Source organism: Oculina patagonica, chromosome 4 (assembly GCF_052425735.1).
Source record: "Oculina patagonica isolate OP01 chromosome 4, crgOcupat, whole genome shotgun sequence".
NCBI lineage: Eukaryota > Metazoa > Cnidaria > Anthozoa > Scleractinia > Oculinidae > Oculina > Oculina patagonica.
The window spans coordinates 14,014,067-14,033,590 of NC_135761.1; the positions used below are offsets into that span (position 1 = coordinate 14,014,067).

Sequence of the window (19,524 nt, forward strand, 5' to 3'; positions counted from 1 at the left end):
CAAGAAATAAAGTAAAATTTTTAAATGATCTGGTCTTTAATGTCCAATAACAGTATTCTTGGAGGCTTAGGTAAGCAAAATACTATACTATTTTAATCTGATTCTGTTAAAATCAAACCTATTCTGTAACCTTCACAATAATTCCCAATAAATCTTGTACACAAAAGAACATAACATGATAAAATGTCAAAGTTCCTCTTTAAAAATGTCCACTGACAGAGGATTGGAATTTGTATTTATCTCGTACAATAAAAAAATAAGAACCTGTTTTAGAATTTTAGCCTAAAATGGTTCTTATGTGAAGGGAGCTTAAAAATGAAATTTTAGCCTAACAGGTTCTTAAATGTTAGGTTCTTATACGCGGGCTTTTACTGTATTACAAGAACTTTCAGGCCTCTCACTGCGGTAAGCAGGTTGAGCCCGCAATTCAAATGGTCTTCTCACTACGGCAAGCTGTCATGTAACTACGCGCACCCTGTTAGGTGTCACGTGAGCACGTCGTCACAAACATATGTCGTGTTACCAAGCCAACGTCGTGTTTGAATTTGTAATACGTACCCGACTCTTTTTTTAGTAAATTGTCACATGTTTGGTCCATTACAGACTTGACTCCTGTTCTTTGTTGTGCCTGGTTAAAATAAAATCAAAAATTAACAAACTCATATTGACTACAATATCTTCTGTTTCATAGCACTGAATCACTTGCAGTGCCTGTTTCACAACATGTGTTGGTTTTAAAATGGTAAACACGTGTAACTGTAAAATTCACAAAAGACAGCACCCTTGAGCTTAGCAGCGAGCCAGCAGCGAGCCAGCAGCGAGCCTGCAGCGAGCCAGCAGCAAGCCTGCAGCGCTGGAGTGAACTGGAGTGAATTGAGCAGGCAAAGAAAGTGTTGCGTCACTCCAGTCTGCGCATGTCCCAAAGTAGTGTAATAATTAATACAATCATTCAACAGTAAAGCGGTTTTCACTTGAGTGTCGAAAATAATTTGCGTTTGCTTTGGTTTTTCATCATTACGCTTATTGATTGGTTTAAAAATTTCGCGCCACCTTCTTAGCCAATCAGAAGTAAAACCAAAACTTGCCCACGCACGTTTTCCCGCGCTTCGTGCCTGCGACTTGTAGTTGCTTCGAGTTTTAATTGGCTGACTAGATTGTCTGTGTCCTTTGTGATTGGCTGGTGTAATTACTTTGGTTTTGGTTTTACTACACTCAATTGAAAACTGCTCCAATCTGCTATTCCCAGCTATGGTTACAAAGCAGCTAAATCTTTATTATCGTGTGTGAATGTGAGAATGCACCAACAATTACTGTAAAGAACGTGCTGTAACCATACATTAAAATGTTAAGGCCGGGCCAAACGAGGATGAGAGTTGATGAGAGTTTTCGTCAACACTCATCGACTATCATCAACTCGGGCCAAACGAGAACGAGAGTCCATCAAACTCTCATCGATTCTCATGAAATATTTGAGCACGTTCAAAGTTGACGAGAGCACGTGAGAGTCGATGAGAGTTCATAACAGTTCCATGCCAAAGGTGAGCGAGAGTTTGAACTCTCATCAACTCTCATCCTCGTTTTGCCCGGCGTTTAGAACTACTCACTAGCTTGCCCTGTTTCTCCCAGTCTGTTCTCCACAGCATAGTCACATATAAGAAGGCCTAAAGCAAAATCAATAGGAAAACCTTACATAGTTTATGTGAAACAAAGTATCAACTAATTCACTTTCAACGGCACTGCTTAGATTCAAATAAATAACAGATGAAATTTCAGCAACTGCTAAAGGACAAGTTGAGCGTGCGGTAGTAACACGGGCAACAACTCGTTCAACTCGCAATGCAACAATGTTGCGAGACAAAGTTGAACAAAAATGTTGCCTGTATTACGGGCCTTAAGTGATAACCGCGCAACAACCATCTCTTAGTTCTCTTAGTTCCTTGCACCCGGGTGGGGGATAGGGCCGGAACGCAACAACCATCTCTTAGTTCCTTGCCCCTGGGTGGGGGATAGGGCCGGAACGCAACAACCATCTCTTAGTTCCTTGCCCCCGGGTGGGGGATAGGGCCAGAGCGCAACAACCATCTCTTAGTTCCTTGCCCCCGGGTGGGGGATAGGGCCGGAACGCAACAACCATCTCTTAGGTTCTTGCGCCCGGGTGGGGGATAGGGCCGGAACGCAACAACCATCTCTTAGTTCCTTGCCCCTGGGTGGGGGATAGGGCCGGAACGCAACAACCATCTCTTAGTTCCTTGCCCCCGGGTGGGGGATAGGGCCAGAGCGCAACAACCATCTCTTAGTTCCTTGGCCCCGGGTGGGGGATAGGGCCGGAATGCAACAACCATCTCTTAGTTCCTTGCCCCCGGGTGGGGGATAGGGCCGGAACACAACAACCATCTCTTAGTTCCTTGCCCCCGGGTGGGGGATAGGGCCGGAACGCAACAACCATCTCTTAGTTCCTTGCCCCCGGGTGGGGGATAGGGCCGGAACGCAACAACCATCTCTTAGTTCCTTGCCCCCGGGTGGGGGATAGGGCCGGAGCCCAACAACCATAACAAAGAGTTATTTCTTTGATGTTCACCGAGTTTCATAACCAGTTCCCTATACTAGCTATACTGATAGGAAGTTCCATTCACTTGGTAAATGCTTACCTGTAAAAGTGTTCCACAAAACAGACCAATCCAAAGACCTATAATACAACAGGAAAATAAGAAGAAAGTCAGATAAGATTGCTACCCTTAATCGTATTTGCAATATACGATATAGCCCCTAAATGGAATGCAGTATAACGTGACACGCTTCCATTTTGTACAAATCTCTAGGGGCAACAACAGCCCGGACCGTGGATTTGCATGCGAGATGTTGCGAACTTTTTTAAACCGCCGCAAAAAAGTAAACGAAACGGTTACAGGTCGTGAATAAAAACTCTAACGTTCTATTTACTGTTAAAGAAGAAGTTCACTCCAGAATGGCCATTCATTTTCTTTACGCCAATTTTAAAATTTAAATACTCGAAACTCCTTGTTTTTGTATTTCTTTGCGCTCTGTTTGAGCAAAATGGAGCTGCACAAACAGGCATTTTGACAAACAAAACCTACAACGAAGAAACAAGGAGTTTCGAGTATTTAAATTTTCCCACCAATCTTCAGGCTGAGCTCTTTGAAGTCATGCATACATTACCAGCTCCAAGATGGCGGCGTTGAGTTGTCGAGTTTCGGAAAAGATTTCGAAGGGTTATAGCGAACGTTGGAGGCTGAAATTTTGGTGAATAACATATCTTTGTGTACACTTGTTTTTGACGTAAAGAAAATAAATGGCCATTCTGGAGTGAACTTTCCCTTTAAGCACGTATTTGGGTTTCAACCAATGAAACATAAAATTATTGCTACACTCAAGGAATCAATTTGAGTCAAAGAAGGGTGTTCTTAGTGCACCATTCAAAAGCTCGATTCGTCGCATGGTATTGATTATTCTCATCTCACTGATTTTATTTCCTTAACTCTAAGGTAGCTGTAGAAAAATCTCCTTGGGAGCAATCAAGACAATAGAATGGTTATTTTTAGTTGACGTGAGGGAGACAGGTGAGAGGGTGTAAACAAAAGACTGAATGACACAGCAAACAAGCCGTTTCAGAGAGGTGTGCATCTTAAAGAGACGGCTTAGTTCCAGAAAATGACTGACTCCAAATGACTGACCAACTCCGGATGTCCATTTTGAAGACACGCCCGTTAAAGGAGCTCAGTCACGGACAACCCATCTTGAAAAAACTGGCAAGTTTTTTCAAGTTTGTCAGTCGTAATCTGTCTTAATCTTCGTCAGTCAAAACCATCCATGATTATTTTCGCGTTTTGTTTACTCCTTTGTAGTTTTCCTACATTACACAACTATTATTTTGAGGTTTCCTTCAATTTGGAAGTAATCAGAAAAAAGACTTAAAATATCGCGACAATGCCAAGTTGACTGTTAAACTTATCATAAGGTGTAATAATAAAAGACTTTTTTTCCCTACCTGTAACATCATCAAAGACTAAAAACATCAAAGATATGCCAAGAGGAAGCCCAAAGCAGCAATAAGATATAAAGTTGAATACCACTCCAATCGTCTGCCGGCCAGAGCCTCGAACAATTCCACTACAGGCACCCTTAAATGAGAACAATGAACTTGAATTTGTATACAGTTCTCTGGCACCAGCTATGTAAGCTTGTCCTACTTAGCACAGGCATTTAGTTCTACTTGAAGTACAACATAGGTCTGTTATACATGCTACAGCTAGAGCACGACTTCTCACGAATTTTAGTTTTAGTTTTTGTTTAAATTTTAATCTTAAACTTTTAATTTTTATTCTTGGCAAGTTTTTAACTGTACTTTTAACTATTTTTTTGTGAATCTTTTGGTTTTATCTTTAAGTATTAAATTATTATTATTTATTTATTTTTTAAAATGCTTTATCGAAGCGATGATAAAATTCTTATTATTGTCTTATTGATTGGCTCCCTGAAGTAGTTGAGGTGTGACGAAGTGGGTATTCAATTTGATTTTTTTAAAAAAACTTTTAATCGGATCGCTCAAATAAAACACCTGTGCTATTCGCTAATCACTGACTTTTTCAGTAAAAAGAGGTTTTTACAGACTTCCAAACCTCGAAGTTTAGAAAGTAATCATGTAAATATCGGTATTAATACTATTATAAAAGGTTGATTAGTTATAACAACTGCAGAGTAAACTGAGAAAAATATCAACCCAAATAGCTAAAATAACTTAATTTTAGTGGTTTTCACAATGATTTTAAAATACCTTAATTCCATCAAAGAAAAAAAAGGCTGACATCAAACGAATAGTCTTTTTGTATAATGATAAAACATCACTGCAAGACAAAATGAACAAGTCTACCTAAGCTATTCAAAAACCTAGTTAGATAAGCGAAGAATTCCTAAGCAAATCACTAAGCACTTAAAGACTGCTAATCTGTAGACCGAGGTGAAGGGAGGAACTGTAAGACTAGTGTCTTGCCCGAGAACACAGCACAACCCAATGATATAGATGTCGATAGGACCACGTGGCACCCATATAGTTAGCAATTAATTAATATTTATGAGTATTATGGTGTAGCGGTAGTAGGCCATTCTACCGATACGCCAAAGCCCCCTGGTTTACACCCTTTAAAAGGAGTTTTGGGAGGGTTCCCACAAATCTACTCCGGAGGTCGTGGGTTCAAATCCCACCAGGGTTAAGATTTTCTTGATTCCATGGGAACCCTCCCAAAACTCCATTAGGGTGGAAACCCGGGGGGGCTTTGGCGTATCAGCAGTATTGCCTACTACCGACACACCATAATACTCATTAATATTAATTAATTGCTATCACCACCCAACGATGCCTGCCAGGAAAGATTCAGAGAAATCGTGATAACAGTCAGGACCCGGTAATAATAATAAGAGTCAATTTTGATTTCAGTTTTATAACTTTTAAGCGAGGTTTTATGTTTATATTTTCTGTTTTGTAGTTTTGATGTCAAAATACTCTCAAACTCCACAAAATGTGGGTAATGAACAACAATTCTGTGCAAAAATTAAAACCTTGATCACCTTTAAAACCTGGGTTAAGGTTAATCAGTTACAGAACCCAGGCGCTAGGTGTCTCTCAAGGTTTTATCTACTTTCATCATCATCATCGATCCTTTTCGCGCCATTGGACGCATAAGGCCTCTACAGTCTCTCTCCAGCGGGAGCGGTCTTGTGCCGCCTTCCGGATCCCGTTCCAGGTCAGGTGCAGGAACTAAAGTTCTTTTTCGGCCAACCTTCGCCAGGTTGTTCTAGGCCTTCCCCTTGCTCGCTTTCCCTCCGGTGTCCAGAATAAACCTTCTTTAGCCACATCTCCCTTTACCTACTTTACAATACTTAAATTTTAAAGATTTTTTAAAATTATTTTTATTTTGTTTTTTGTATTTTATCGATTTTGTCATAGTTATTGTACAAGTGACTCTGGGGACACATGATTTGATTGGCTAAATCTTCAACAAAAGGAAATTCAAATTTGACAAATCAAATCAATTGTTTGAAAATCCCTTTGCTGTAACAGATTTTACTATGGCTGATTTGATTGGCTAGATTTAAATTCGCTTTGTTGAAAAAATTTAGCCAATCAAATCACGCCTCATTTAGCTGGCTCTGCTGGCTAAGAGGGACAAGTGGTTCTGGGGAGGTGAATAGAACAAAGCGACCTTGCCTTTTACCATGACATTACAAACCTATTGTCTGTGAAAAGCCTTCCAGTGGTTTCCTGAAGTCCAAAGAAGACGGCAAATACCACAAGCTCTATGCACACTGTGAAAATAACAGAGATACATTATCCAGCTGTTGTACATACAGCAGTGCCGTGTCCAGGGCAGCTGTCATGAAGATAAACTGTTATGTTAAGGTCACTGCCCCAAAATTAAACTGAACATAGATTTTTAACCAAACTTCGCCTACTGGTTTATTACTTTAAGGGAACTTAAATTTTGAAATAAAAAAGGGGGGTCACCACATTCGTTTTGGAGCAGGAAGACCTTGTATATTCCATATAATTTCTTTATAATTCCTCTGCGAGTACTGGCAAAGTACACGTTTTTAGCGATAATTTATTTTTTAAACATAGGAATTGATCTGTGTTCATTTTACAGAAAGAATTTGATCACTACACCCAAAATATGAGAAAAAATTAATAGGTCACCATACATGTACTCGTTTACGAGAAAGCTATACAATTTACTTCTCCTGCGGTCTATAAAGCCGCACAGAGAAAAACCGCCATTTTGTTTATGCGCGCGCTTATTACGCGTAAAATTCTGCGCAGTAAAGATGCGCAATGCAATACAGGGCAATGACCTTAAATAGAATTTATAAGTCAAAAATAATAAAGTACCAGTATTTTACAAACAGTTGTTTGATTTTCATAGTTTCCAGAGTGATAAACAATGGGAATTGCACAAATGCCTGCATTGTAAATCCAAACATGAGCACTCTATTGTGCATGCACTATGACTAGCCATGGTATATTGCAATTCCTGAGTTTTGATTGGTTTACAGGCCACGGTACAGTGAAACCCCGATATAACGATCTTTGATATAACGATATTCCCGATATAACGATGAATATGTTATGTCCCGGCAATAGTAAAATGTATGGGACAGAACCCCGATATAACGATTCCTCGATATAACGATATAATTTTACTGCCCCCTTGGCATATCGTTATATCGGGGTTCAACTGTATTAAATAATATGAGCTCATATACCATGGATGACAGATATGACAGGTTCAAATACACGTTAGCGAGAACAGCCAGGGAGCTCAAATAATGCAATTATATGGGTGCTTTGTATAAAACAATTATTTCTTTCGTGTTTGTTGGATATGAGATAGTTACAGCCAACTTGGCCCTACGCACCTCATTGGCTATCTACCATCTCATATCCAATGTGTGTTCATGGAATAATAATTATTGTAAATTAGTTTTTTATGTGGAACAGCCTTTTTATGGGGTATGCGCAATAAAAGAATCGAGTGCGAAAAATTGACAATTAGATTGCTAGAAAAAAACTCTATATTATAGAGCATCAGCCTAAAACAACTTTTTAATGAAATAAATATTTATATTTCTTTAATTTACCAACAAGTAAAAGTGCCACTTTAACTGTCTTTTTTGCTGCCTGTGCATTACCAGCACCAAGAGCATTTCCAACACGAACCCCAGCAGCCACGCTTATTCCAAGAGGAATCTAAAGAGTTTTAATGTACAGATTGTTAAACACTGTGGCCAATACCACAGAGGACTCGTTTAAAATGATGGTTGGGGTCACATCAAGACAATTAAATAAAAACGTTAAGACAGAGAAAATTTCAGTTACTTATTTTGATAAATTAATGTGACCTCTTTTCTTCTCAAACAATATGAACCTTATGGGTGATTTCTCCAGAAAAACAAACAAACAAAAAAAGGCACAAACCAGGCCTTACTAGCGAGCACAACAATATGACAACAAAATGAAATGCAAAACCAAAACTTATTTATGACCCAAACAAAACTGTAGCTTATGACCTCAATGTGACTGCAATGTTGAGTTTCAAAATTTAGAAACTACGCAGAATTTGGTCATTTCATGTTGATGGACATCTATGGAGAACAGCTTAGAAATGTGCCAAGATGAATAAAAGCTACTGTACTGTACAATAAAACTTTTCTTTGGCAATGTTTTCATTGCTCTAGGCCAAGATCGTGTTTTGCACACATTTACACCAGCTTTCAGTGTTACGTGCATAGATGTCTTTTTACATTCATCTTTCGACATCCTCTTTTCACGTGCTGTTTGAAATGAGCCAATCAAAACAGATGCATAATGGTGTTGGTCTCATGCAAATGAGCCCAAAAGTTCAGAAGGTCATGCTGGTGGGCTCGGATTGGCGGATTTCAATCCGTGTTGTTTGTTAAGCATCTCAAAAGATGGTTGTTGACAGAAAGCAGCTATGTATGTAATACTGAAAGCAGATGTACCGGTAATACCGTGTTTTGTCAAGTAATTATTATGAGGGACTTAGTTCATTATTCATTGTAAAATCAAGATTTCTACATGTAGTACAATACAAGCAATATTATTTCTTACCATAAAAAGAAATGCTGCCCACTGGAAAATAATGCCATAGGTTCCCCACTGCACCTCACCAAAGGTACCTTTTGAAAAATAAACAATACACTCATTGGCGCGACTTAAGGTGATTCCCTAGTATTGCATTGCCGATCCTTACTGGGCAGAAGCGTAATAAGCACGCACACACAAAATGGGCACTTTATTTCTACATTGCTTAGTTTTCTGGAGAGACAAATCATTGTTTTCTTGTAAACGAGTATGGTGGTAAAGGTGAGGTAAAGTCTGTGTCAGAGCCAAGTGGCCCATACAGCCGGAGCTTATCCCGGTTTCCGTAGCATTAAGTGACTAGGAGCATTACTACTCCCCCTTGGATGGGATGCTAGTCCATCGCAGGGTTACCCCCAGCAGTAAATTTGCTGGTACCCATTTATACACCTGGGTGGAGAGAGGCACTGTGAGAGTAAAGTGTCTTGCCCAAGAACACAATGCAGCGCCCGGCCTGGTCTTGAACCCGGGTCGTTCAACTCGGAGCGAAGCGCGCTAACCACTAGGCAACTGCGCATCCCACAAACGAGTATAATGACCTATCATTTTTTTCTCTTAGTTTGAGAATAGCGATCAAATTCATTCTATAAAATAAATACAGATCAATTTCTATGGCAGAATAACACATAATCACCAAAAACATGTACTTAATTACCAGTACTCGCAAAGCAATTATGTGGTATATACAAGGTCTTCCTGAGCACTCCTAAACAAACACGGTGACCCCAATTCAAAATTGAAGTTCCCTTAGGGTAAACAACCAACTGGCAAAGTTTGGTTGGAAATCTATGAGCAGTTATTTTTCATGTGAATCACCTTTAGTTAATCGCTGAACTTTTCTGGGAAAGAAGCTCCTGGACCCAGCCCCTAGCTTGCATCATTGAACTTATCAAGACCCTGGTTGGTACTTACAGGCATGTGATACTACAAGTCTTTGTCTTTATTTGAAGAGTGAGGTGTGAACAATTTAGTTATCAAACATACACATTGCATGTACCCAGTAAAACATGTATTACAACTTAAATCAATAAGCACACCATGCATTAACACCTCAATAGACAGACGCAAAAAAAAAAAGGGTGTTCATAAGAAGAAGGGTGCTAAATTGAATCATGACAGGTTTTTACTTTACCTGCTAAAAAGGCTCCAAGTTCAAAACTCCACCATTCAATACAGAGCATCACCATTCCAGACACACCAAGCTTAATAAACTGACCCCAGTCTAACAGACTGTCAGTGGTCCAACCTGAAATGCAATTTAAACAGTGTTTTATTAGTACCATACAATGAGACCGGGGTATAGTGAAGTGTCAAGGGACTGGGAAATGTACTCATTATGATGTTAGTTGTTTTAAAAAGTCGTTAGGCTTTCGCAAGTCATTAGAAATTTTGGCTTGAGTGTTCAAGTCGTTTACCTAGTCGTTAGAGCGTTGTGAAAAGTCATTTGTTACTCGTTTGCTAGTCGTTAGTTTTTGCCTGTTTAACGAATTATCGTTAGTGTACGTTTTCCCGAGAATTCTCTCGGTTATGGTATAATTTGTTATAAACCAGATTTACACCCCATTCAAGGAAATTAATGGAAATTCTTGGAAATTCTGAAAGGGGTTTGGGTGGGGGGGGGGGGGTGGCACAAAAGCCAAGTAAAGTATGAAGCTAAACTGGAATTTACAGTGGGTGGGGTTAAAACCAAAAAGATTTCTGGGGGGGGGGGTATGGCTGTTGTTGGAACAATCTTCGCTGTACCACAGTTCTGTGTTCCAAGATTTGTTAATAAGTAACTGACAATGGTTATTTTATGATCCACACCTTTGATGAACACACACATGTCAGTTTACCTGGCCACGTTTGTTTATGCAGCTTGAAAGCTTTCATGTAGGCAAACATTAACAAAAACATAGTCATTGTTGAAAGGGCCCAGCTGAATGCTACTCCTCCGTAAAAAAATACAATTATGTGAAAACTATTAATTTATACAATTACATGTACCGTACCATACATTGGGTCGGAAAGAATTAAATAAATATGAACCATGAGGCATTGGATGAGAGCTTTTGTAGGGGTGTTGAGGGTTGCGAGACGCCAAGACTGATATTTTTTCCAGGAGCCCAAGACCTTTTTAGCCTTTCAAAAGAAATCGAGTCTTCAAGAAGGCTTCGAAAAAAAATCCGAGACAACGAGACCCCTGAAATTTGGCTACAATTTTGTGAGACATGCATTTTTTGAAGGACCATTCATCGCTGCTTTTTGTCTTTCTTATAGAAAATCTCTAAAATACTACAGATTCCCAATTTCTCGGACCTCCAGGGGAAACCAAATTTGGTTCAAGAAATCAAGAGTTTTGAGAAACCAAGGACTCAGGAAATCGGGATTCTAGATCTCTTGCACGTCTCTCAACTAAACTGCTTAACTCACAATACATCCTTAAAGGGGCAGCATTATGGGGATTTTGATGTATTTGTGGCCTTAACGGAGCTCATCCTTGGAGACCCAGGGGCAGTTAGTGGGGGTGGGGGAAAGTCTATATACAGCTATTTTTTTCGTTCTTGACTTTTCTTTGCCGATTTTTTTTCGCCCGTATAGACTTCCCCCCGCCTCCACTAACTGCCCCTGGGTCGCCAAGGATAAACAGAGCTAAAATTATGATTAATTAGCTTCGCTCATTCACAAGATGCTCCCAGCACACCAAGTTGAAGATATTAGTGAATCATTCAAAGGAGAACAAAGTGTAATTAGTTTTAAATGATTTATGAAAACACAAGCCTGTATATCTTATGATAATACCTCTTTTGTAACTTTTAATTAGCGGACTATGTTAAGTCACTTTTAACAAAACTAGATCATTATTTTTAAGTTTCCACCAATAGAAATATTGCTTTTGACTTTTCCAAAGGATGCTTACGATACTGCTTCTTTAACAATACTACAATAAATTTAAGAAATACCCGGTAATTAATATTTATTTGGATTTACCCTACCTTAGACCCAAATTAAAGACAAACATCATTAGAGCATTGATGGCAATTTGAACACCATTGGAGACCAAACCAACATAAAGGATTGGTTTTACAATGCCCTATAGTACAAAAGAATAATAATAACAATAAAATTAAATTGAGTTTACGAGTGAAAGACACTGTACAAGAAGGTTGCAAAAGTCAGTTTAAAAGGTGTTTTAAAGGTTCCGTAATGATTCGATTTAGCGCCCAGGGTGCTTATTAAATTTTCCTTTTAGCACCTCAAGGGAGGGCGCTTATTCAAGACAGGGGCTTATTCGGGAGAGGGCGCTAACTTAATTTTTTGAAAAACAACCAAATGTTCAAAGCAAAACTGAAATAAATATTAAAATAACTAACAATAACAGAAACTGTAACTTACAGTAACAAAAAAATGTTGAAAGTTCAGTTACTTTTAAACAAATTGTTTGTGTTAGCAGTATCCGAGGTTGAGAATTTAATAAATATAAAATATACATACATGTATGGTATGGTGAATGTTCAAGAGTTTATCTTTTCTACGTCAATGGCATCTGTAGGGGCAGTTATCTACAATAACCGTGCTTATTAGAATGGCGGATGGCGGCAAATAAAGAATAGGGGCGCTTATTAGAAGGGGGGCGCTTATTGACAAAAAAAAATTTGAAGAGGGGTGCTTATTCGAAAGGGGATGCTTATTGGAAGGAGGGCGCTAAATCAAATCATTACTGACAGTATTTTTATTTTTTTAAAGTACTTTCAAAAAAAGGTATTCAGAATCGCACCTGAGTTTGAAGATACCTTTGCAACAGTAAAAATAGAAAATTGCCCTGTGAAACGAAATCCAATGTGCAAATTTAAACAGTGTATTACAGCAGTGTATTACAGCCACTGTAAATTACATACTTAATGATTCTACTACATACTCCATGCATAGAAAGACAGACATTATTTTTATATTTATTAAAATGACCCTTCACCATATTAAAAATGCAAATGTCGAGTATATTATTTTTAGTATTTTCAACATGTGATATGATAATTTAGCTAGGAATATTCTTATATTTATAAACATTATGGCCTATGAGCCACATCTTTGCTGTATGAGATATTAAAGAGGTAAATTAAACATTTTTTAATAATAATTAGTGACTATTCACAACACACCAACATGCATTTCAGAATATAGATATTCAGTTAGAGATGTTAAAATCAGGTTAATGGCTATTTAATTGTAATGAATAGTACTTTATATACTGACCACCAGTCCATACCAGCATATCTTCCAACTCTGATTTTGCTGATCAGTCCTGTTATTATTATTATTATAATTTATTATTATTATTATTATTATTATTATTTTTATTATTATTATTATTATTATTATTTAAAAATATTTGAAGAACTTACAATTGAAGCAGGAAGGCATATAAGGACAAATTCTTGTGTCAAACTGAATAATTAAAAATTGAAGGGGAAAATAAGACTTGGTGCATAATTTTGCTCTCAGAAAAATTATGGAAATCATGTTATGATCCCTTATAAACTTGGGTATCCAGCAGGCAAAGTTTTCCCCCTCAGGGACTCGGACCCACCTCTCCCTGCAACTGCTTATGGTCAAGCTTTGCTTCAAAGTCAAATGACAAATAATTATGTGATATTATGTAATTTTTGAATTTTCCGATTTTTTACTAACAGATGCAACTTACAAATGAATGTATTTTTAATTAGCCAAAGTTTTAGTACTCTTATGTATTTAAATAATTTATTTTTAACTTCTATTTTTATAGGTACACTGTTCAGTAAGGTTTTTGTGTCTTTTTGATTTTTACTTTTTCTTTAGGGTCACTGTTGATAAGAGTTTTATATATGAAGTTGATGGAGTTAACCTAATGAAATAAAGGCTTACTATACTCTAAACTTATTATTAAATTATTATACTATATAAATTTAAATATTATTAACACTTACTATGCAACATTCTTTTTCTGATGTACCGTCAACAACAGCAATTCAGTGTTAATCCACAGAGCCCAGGTAAGTATGCATGTTATTCCTAAAATCCACACTCCTCTCTGCAGTACAACACCGACCATACGGAAGTTTTTGGCTCCAAATGCTTGGGAGCTTAATGTTTCCAGGGCAGAACCCAAACCAATATAAATGGACGGTCCAGTAACATTGATAAATGAAATAGCTAATGTCCCTGCTGCTAATTCAACTTCTCCAACACGTCCAGCAAAAAACAAGCTGATCATTGCCACCAAATGGTAGAAGAAGTAGGCTAATACTGTTGGCCATGCTAGTGTAAACAACCCTTTGATTTCATCACAAGTGCTTCTTGACAACACTCCACCACAACAACCAGATGTCTCCTTTCCCTGTAGACATTGTGTTTTTCTTTGTTTAACATGCACCTCAAAATGATCATTTGGTAATGCTGTTTGCTCTGATGGGCCATCAGCCATAAGGTGATCTGCAAGTATTATAATTAAATTTGGTCTTTGTTCATGAGAAATAAACAAATTGTTTAAAGAACTTGCCAGTATGGTTTATGTTTTTTGAATCTCTTGTTTTCTCAAATTCCTGTTGTTTTGTGACAGTGTAATACTCTTGTTGGGTGTGACATTACTGCATGTGTCAAACTGAATTTGCTCTGACAAAAGGCTGACACTCAAAACAGCAGCCTTTTAAGTTTTGTTACTGTGGTTTATTTACCTTTATCAATTTCCAGTTAATAATCATTCTCAAATACCCAGTAATTCTCATCCCAAGAGCCGCTTGTCCTTCTTAGCTGGCAGGGCCTGTGCACAAGAAACAAGTGGCTCTGGAAACACATGATTTGATTGCCAAAATTTTAACACAGGGAGTTGCAAATCTTGTCAATACAATGATTTTAAAAGGGTTCAATTGATTGGCTGTTTCTTTTGCTAAAATCCGTCTCCAAGGTGGAGTTGAAAATAGGCCCCTAAGGTATTTATTTAAGGTATGATAAGTTGTATCTATATCAGCCAAACACATTTTTGTCAAAAACAGCGAATAATAACCATTTCTAAATGAAAACCAGGCTCGAAAAACTGCAGAAGTCAAATAAACGCCGGGTCCACCAGGTCAAGTTTGTAATAAACACTGGGGGCGTCTAATCGAGAAAATACGGTAAACAGCACAACAGTTTCTTAAGAGTCTTATAGCCTTGTCAACGCAATCTAGTTTGACACAGCAGAGGAATATCTCATGGTCTAATGAAGCATGCAAGGCACACTCACAGGTTCGATGACATTCAATTGGGTTCAATAAAGTTCAACTACTGAAACATTCAATTAGTTTATGCCGTCTCCTGTATTTGTTCTTGGATTAAGTTGAATTAACACTCTGAATCTACAACCTGTAGGCAGTATATGCCTCAAATTTAATACCTCGTTTAGGATGTGGACATTTAAGTCAAATATTAAGCTTATTCTTTAGACCATGCCATTTTATATCCCCCACCCCCCGGGGGGGGGTACTTGACCTTTGTTTAGGTATAGGGGTGCCGCTGGAGGTTTGAAACCCTGACCCTGTTTAGGACAGTGAAAACTTAAAATACCTACCCTGTGTAAGACAACACGCCCTATTTTAAGACCCTATTTAGGACAAAGGACAACATCAACAATAACTTACGCTTTCAACCCTCCAAGTTAAGACCATTTTAGTCGCCATGGCGACTAAAATTTTGGAGCTGGCGACTAAATTGGAACTGAAGTCGCCAGACTGGCGACTAAAATTGAGAAGAAGGATTGAAAGCGTTAGCTTAATTTAGTGACTAAAATTTTTCACTGGCGACCAAACTTGAGCAGTCGGTGGCCAAATGGCCACTTAGGTAAAAAATAAACTTGGAGGGTTGGCTTTATTGTGATTGCGTCCCGTACGCGATGTTCGACGCATTGAACTGCGAACACTGATCCCAGCAAATAAAATAATGCTTTTCATTGAAGCGAAAGCGAAAACAATACAGATACTTGAGGACAGTCTTGCAGCCATACCCTGTCTAGGACAGGTTCAGGCCCTGTTTAGGACAGAGGAGCTTGAAATTATATACCCTGTTCAGGACGGGAGGAGTAAAAAACCATACCCTATCCAGCGGCACGTCCCTGTATAGGCCGTATAGGGGAGTGCCCCCCCCGGGCCCCACCCCCCCCACCGTTGACGAGATAAGTCAAGATTTAAGTCAAAAATTACCCCCTAAGAAAAAATATCAAAGTTCCGACATTAACCCTACCCTCAGAAACTACCAAATTTTTTTCTTCCCCCCAAAAAGACCACTTTTTGCTCATTCTTTTCTTACCCCCTCAGAAAGAATCAAATGTGCCAACATATTTTAGACCTCTTAAGAAAAATTCGTCAGCAAGAGGGGGGGGGGTGTCAATTTTTTTTTTTGGGGGGGGGATATGGCCCTTTGGTCTTCTTTTGTTTGAACCCACCAATGTATATTCATGACCAACGTGTCTGTCATCAGTCAGCATCAGTTGAATTGCTTGGAAATGCTTCTTTGATACGCTCAGAGATGTTCGTCTTAAGTTCATCAAGAACGTTACGCATTAAACGGGCAACAAAAAACTTAAGGTTTATAAATGATACATAATTCTACTGTGTACTTACCCGATTGGACCATTGCAACTGCAGTTTTCACAAAAATAGGAGTTTGCTGCGATGCTGTTTGTAGCTCATTTCAAGTATCTTAAGCGAAGTGTTATTAGTTTCTTGACGAGTACTCGAAGAGAGAGTATTACACCATCGGATTGTCAGTAAAGTGCTGGGTTGCCGTAAGCAAAACTATTGTACAAATGCCACAAACATCTTTTAATCCCCGGGCTTTTAATAGTCCTCAAAGGATAACTTTCTTAGGGAGCTTGGGAACCAGGCTTGACGAGGCTTGACTTGGTAGCCGAGCTTTCTCATCACAACATGTGCTCGTTTAGTGACCGGTCATTACACTGTCATTACAGTTGAACCCCGTTTTTTTGAAACGTCAGGGGAAACAAAAAATAGTTCGAAATAGCCGATAGTAAATGACTAAAGGGCAAATCCAAGGGAAACTGGTTTTAGTTCGAATTAACGGGGAATTCGAAATAACCGAGTTCGAATTAGCGAGGTTCAACTGTATTTATCGCCTGGGGGGGGGGGGGGGGGGGGGGGAAGCGGAGGATTTTGGGGGGTATCACTTGAATTATAGATGAACAGAAGGGGGGATCAGTCGTAACTGAGAGCCCAAAAGGGGGGATCACTGAAAATTTTGGCAGGATTCAGGGCTAAAAAAGCACAAGTAAGTTTTTTTCCAGGGTTCTCTAGCTCTCCCAGCCTCAAAGTGGACAAAAAGAGCCCTGAAAACGAATTTGCTCGCTCTGTTCTTATTCCTCTATACATCAACAACAAACAAATGGGTTGTACTTTTACTCAATTTTTAACATTTTATTGATAATAAATAAAACTTTTAAAAAGTACCTTACAAAATATACAAGTTAACGTTATTTACTTATTAAAAATAATTTTCGTACAATATTTGCCGTGATATATTGTATCGTTTTTCACTTTAAAATAGATTTAAAAATACATTCTATTTCATCCATGTGTTTAAAATCCTCAAATTCAACCAAAAATAGTAAGTACTGAAAGAGTATTTAAAACACAGTTCCCCTTTGGACTGATTTTAGTTAATTAAAATGAATTTACCCTTTGTTTAAAGCTGTCTTATCAAAAGTGTTTTGCGGTTGTAGTACAAAGTATATTTCTTATTATCATTGATCTATTTTCCTGCAGGCTTCTTAAAAAGTATAACTAACCACGAACAAGAAATTTAGCGTATGCTTTCTTATATTATTATATATTTATAAAAATGGCATCTTAATTCCAGTACAGTATTAATAACATAACTTACATCATTGTCTAATGACCTTTTTGAGACTACACCTATCATTTGACCTTTCAGTTTCTTCCTAGATAAAGCAATACTGGTTTTAAAAAAGTCCAAGGGTACTGACAAACCCAAATTACCATAAAGGAAAACTGCCAGTATACATAGTGCTGCACGTGCTTTATGCAAGTTTCCCAGTCCCACCCCACGTGTTTACGTTTTTCTGTCACGCAACTGTTACAGGTGCCATCACAGTTCTTCTCACTTGTTGGGAAAGAGTTGCGTGACAACATACAGAAAGGTTCAAAATCTCACACTTATTAATTCAAAATTGGAGACTTCGTAGTAACATTACTAGTAATGTTATTACTAAGTGTATCATTTCCAACTGACGCCGTATCGTGTGAGGACGGCAAAGGAACTAAAAAGCGTATGGCGACTGCAGCGCCTAATATCAACAACGAAATAATTAAAGGAATAAGTCGTTTTCTGACAAGAGACTTTTTCTCTGATGATGTTAGTCTGCTACGGTCTTTAACATCACACACTGTCGTCTTTGATTCATTTTCTTGTTGCGCAAATTCATGTTGGCCATTATTCGTGTCACGTGACAGTAACGCAAGTTTGAATTGAGCGTTGTCAGCTTCAAAGCGGCTTAGAAATGGAAGAGACGACGTTCTGTAGATCCAGCTTGAAAGAATCATACCTGAAAAACAAGTAAAATATGTGAGCTTTTTGATATTAGGGACCGTTCATGTTTTTTGAGGTGGGGGGGGGGGGGAGCCCCAAAAATATGGCTTCAAAGGGGGGCCAGCCAAAAAAAAATATGGTCTGTTAGGGGGGTCACTGAGAATAATTATACTTTCAGTCAGTGTTGTAATAGTTAAAAATCTTACCAGAATGCACAAAATAACATTCCTGAGGTACAGAAAATTCACATTTTTCCGAGGGAGCATGCCCCTGGATACCCCCTACATTGTTATGTATCAAACGCCATTAACTAAACCATATTAAACAAACCATACTAACAGACGGCATCCACAAACAAACAGTCGAGGCAATGTCAGCTATTTGGGGGATGTAGTTTGTCTATTATTATGACTGACCAACTGATACATTCTTTAGTCATAAGGCTTGATAAATTTTAATTTTACTTAATTAATGGGTTTTAATTCATTTTTTATATTTAATTCATTTATTTTTTTTTGGGGGGGGGGTCATCGCAAAAAATTTGGATTTCGAGGGGGGGCCAGGTAAAAATTTCCGATGAAAAAAGGGGGGGGCCTTAGATATAACAGTGACTTTCTTTCAAATCCCACCAGCCGCCCTACCCCATAAAAAATGAAAGGTCCCTTATGTATAGCCTTCCTCAACTTGTTCACGCTACGGGCGAATTACAAGAACTTTCCGGCCTCTCACTGCGGTAAGCGGGTTGAGCCCGCAATCCAAATGGTCTTCTCACTATGGCAAGCTGTCATGAAACTACGCGCACCCTGTAAGTTGTCACGTGAGTACGTCGTCACAAACATACGTCATGTTACCAAGCCAACGTCCGTGATTACACCCTAATAGGCACTGCTGATGTTTCAACTTGTAATACATACCTGACTCTTTTTTGTGAATTTCTCCATTTAGTAAATTGTCACATGTTTGGTCCTTTACAGACTTGACTCCGGTTCTTTGTTGTGCCTGGTTAAAATATAAACAAAAATAAAAAAAACTGATATTGACTGCAATACGGGATATTCATAACACTGAATCGCTTCCAGTGGCTCATTCAAGGGGCATTTCACAATATGTGTTTATTTTAAAATGGTAAACAAGTGTAACTGAGTTAAAATTCACAGAAGACACTATAGAGTTTGGCGGCGAGCAAGCATAAAAGTCACTGGGGTGAACTGAGCGGACTAAGGTCTTGTACCAGGTTGCCTCAGTCACTGCACGTCCACAAGTATTTAGTTTAATAACACTATCATTAAACCAAATCCACT

General features: G+C 38.4%; 2 protein-coding genes across 3 annotated transcripts in view; both read right to left on the reverse strand.

Moving 5' to 3' along the window:
* LOC144651464 (multidrug and toxin extrusion protein 2-like) overlaps positions 1-16,513 on the reverse strand; it is a 44,911-nt gene extending 28,398 nt beyond the window's left edge. The window contains exons 1-14 of the mRNA XM_078511405.1: positions 16,282-16,513; positions 13,615-14,119; positions 13,054-13,096; positions 12,429-12,473; positions 11,647-11,744; positions 10,507-10,604; positions 9,804-9,917; positions 8,642-8,709; positions 7,651-7,759; positions 6,246-6,321; positions 4,793-4,862; positions 4,007-4,139; positions 2,649-2,686; positions 1,605-1,661 (exon numbers count right to left, since the gene is read on the reverse strand). Coding sequence (XP_078367531.1) covers positions 1,605-1,661; positions 2,649-2,686; positions 4,007-4,139; positions 4,793-4,862; positions 6,246-6,321; positions 7,651-7,759; positions 8,642-8,709; positions 9,804-9,917; positions 10,507-10,604; positions 11,647-11,744; positions 12,429-12,473; positions 13,054-13,096; positions 13,615-14,119; positions 16,282-16,294 — 1,467 coding nt within the window. The 5' untranslated portion in view covers positions 16,295-16,513. The remainder of the gene's footprint in view (positions 1-1,604; positions 1,662-2,648; positions 2,687-4,006; positions 4,140-4,792; positions 4,863-6,245; positions 6,322-7,650; positions 7,760-8,641; positions 8,710-9,803; positions 9,918-10,506; positions 10,605-11,646; positions 11,745-12,428; positions 12,474-13,053; positions 13,097-13,614; positions 14,120-16,281) is intronic.
* The window catches only part of LOC144651462 (multidrug and toxin extrusion protein 2-like), a 36,959-nt gene that overhangs the window by 1,332 nt on the left and 16,103 nt on the right, over positions 1-19,524 (reverse strand). Inside the window, exons 15-16 of one of the 2 annotated variants that reach the window (XM_078511402.1) lie at positions 19,138-19,222; positions 17,141-18,239 (exon numbers count right to left, since the gene is read on the reverse strand). In XM_078511402.1, the coding sequence (XP_078367528.1) occupies positions 17,854-18,239; positions 19,138-19,222 (471 nt within the window). In that variant the 3' untranslated portion in view covers positions 17,141-17,853. Of the gene's footprint in view, positions 1-17,140; positions 18,240-19,137; positions 19,223-19,524 lie in introns of those variants that run through there. The other variant, XM_078511403.1, reaches the window with a different exon arrangement.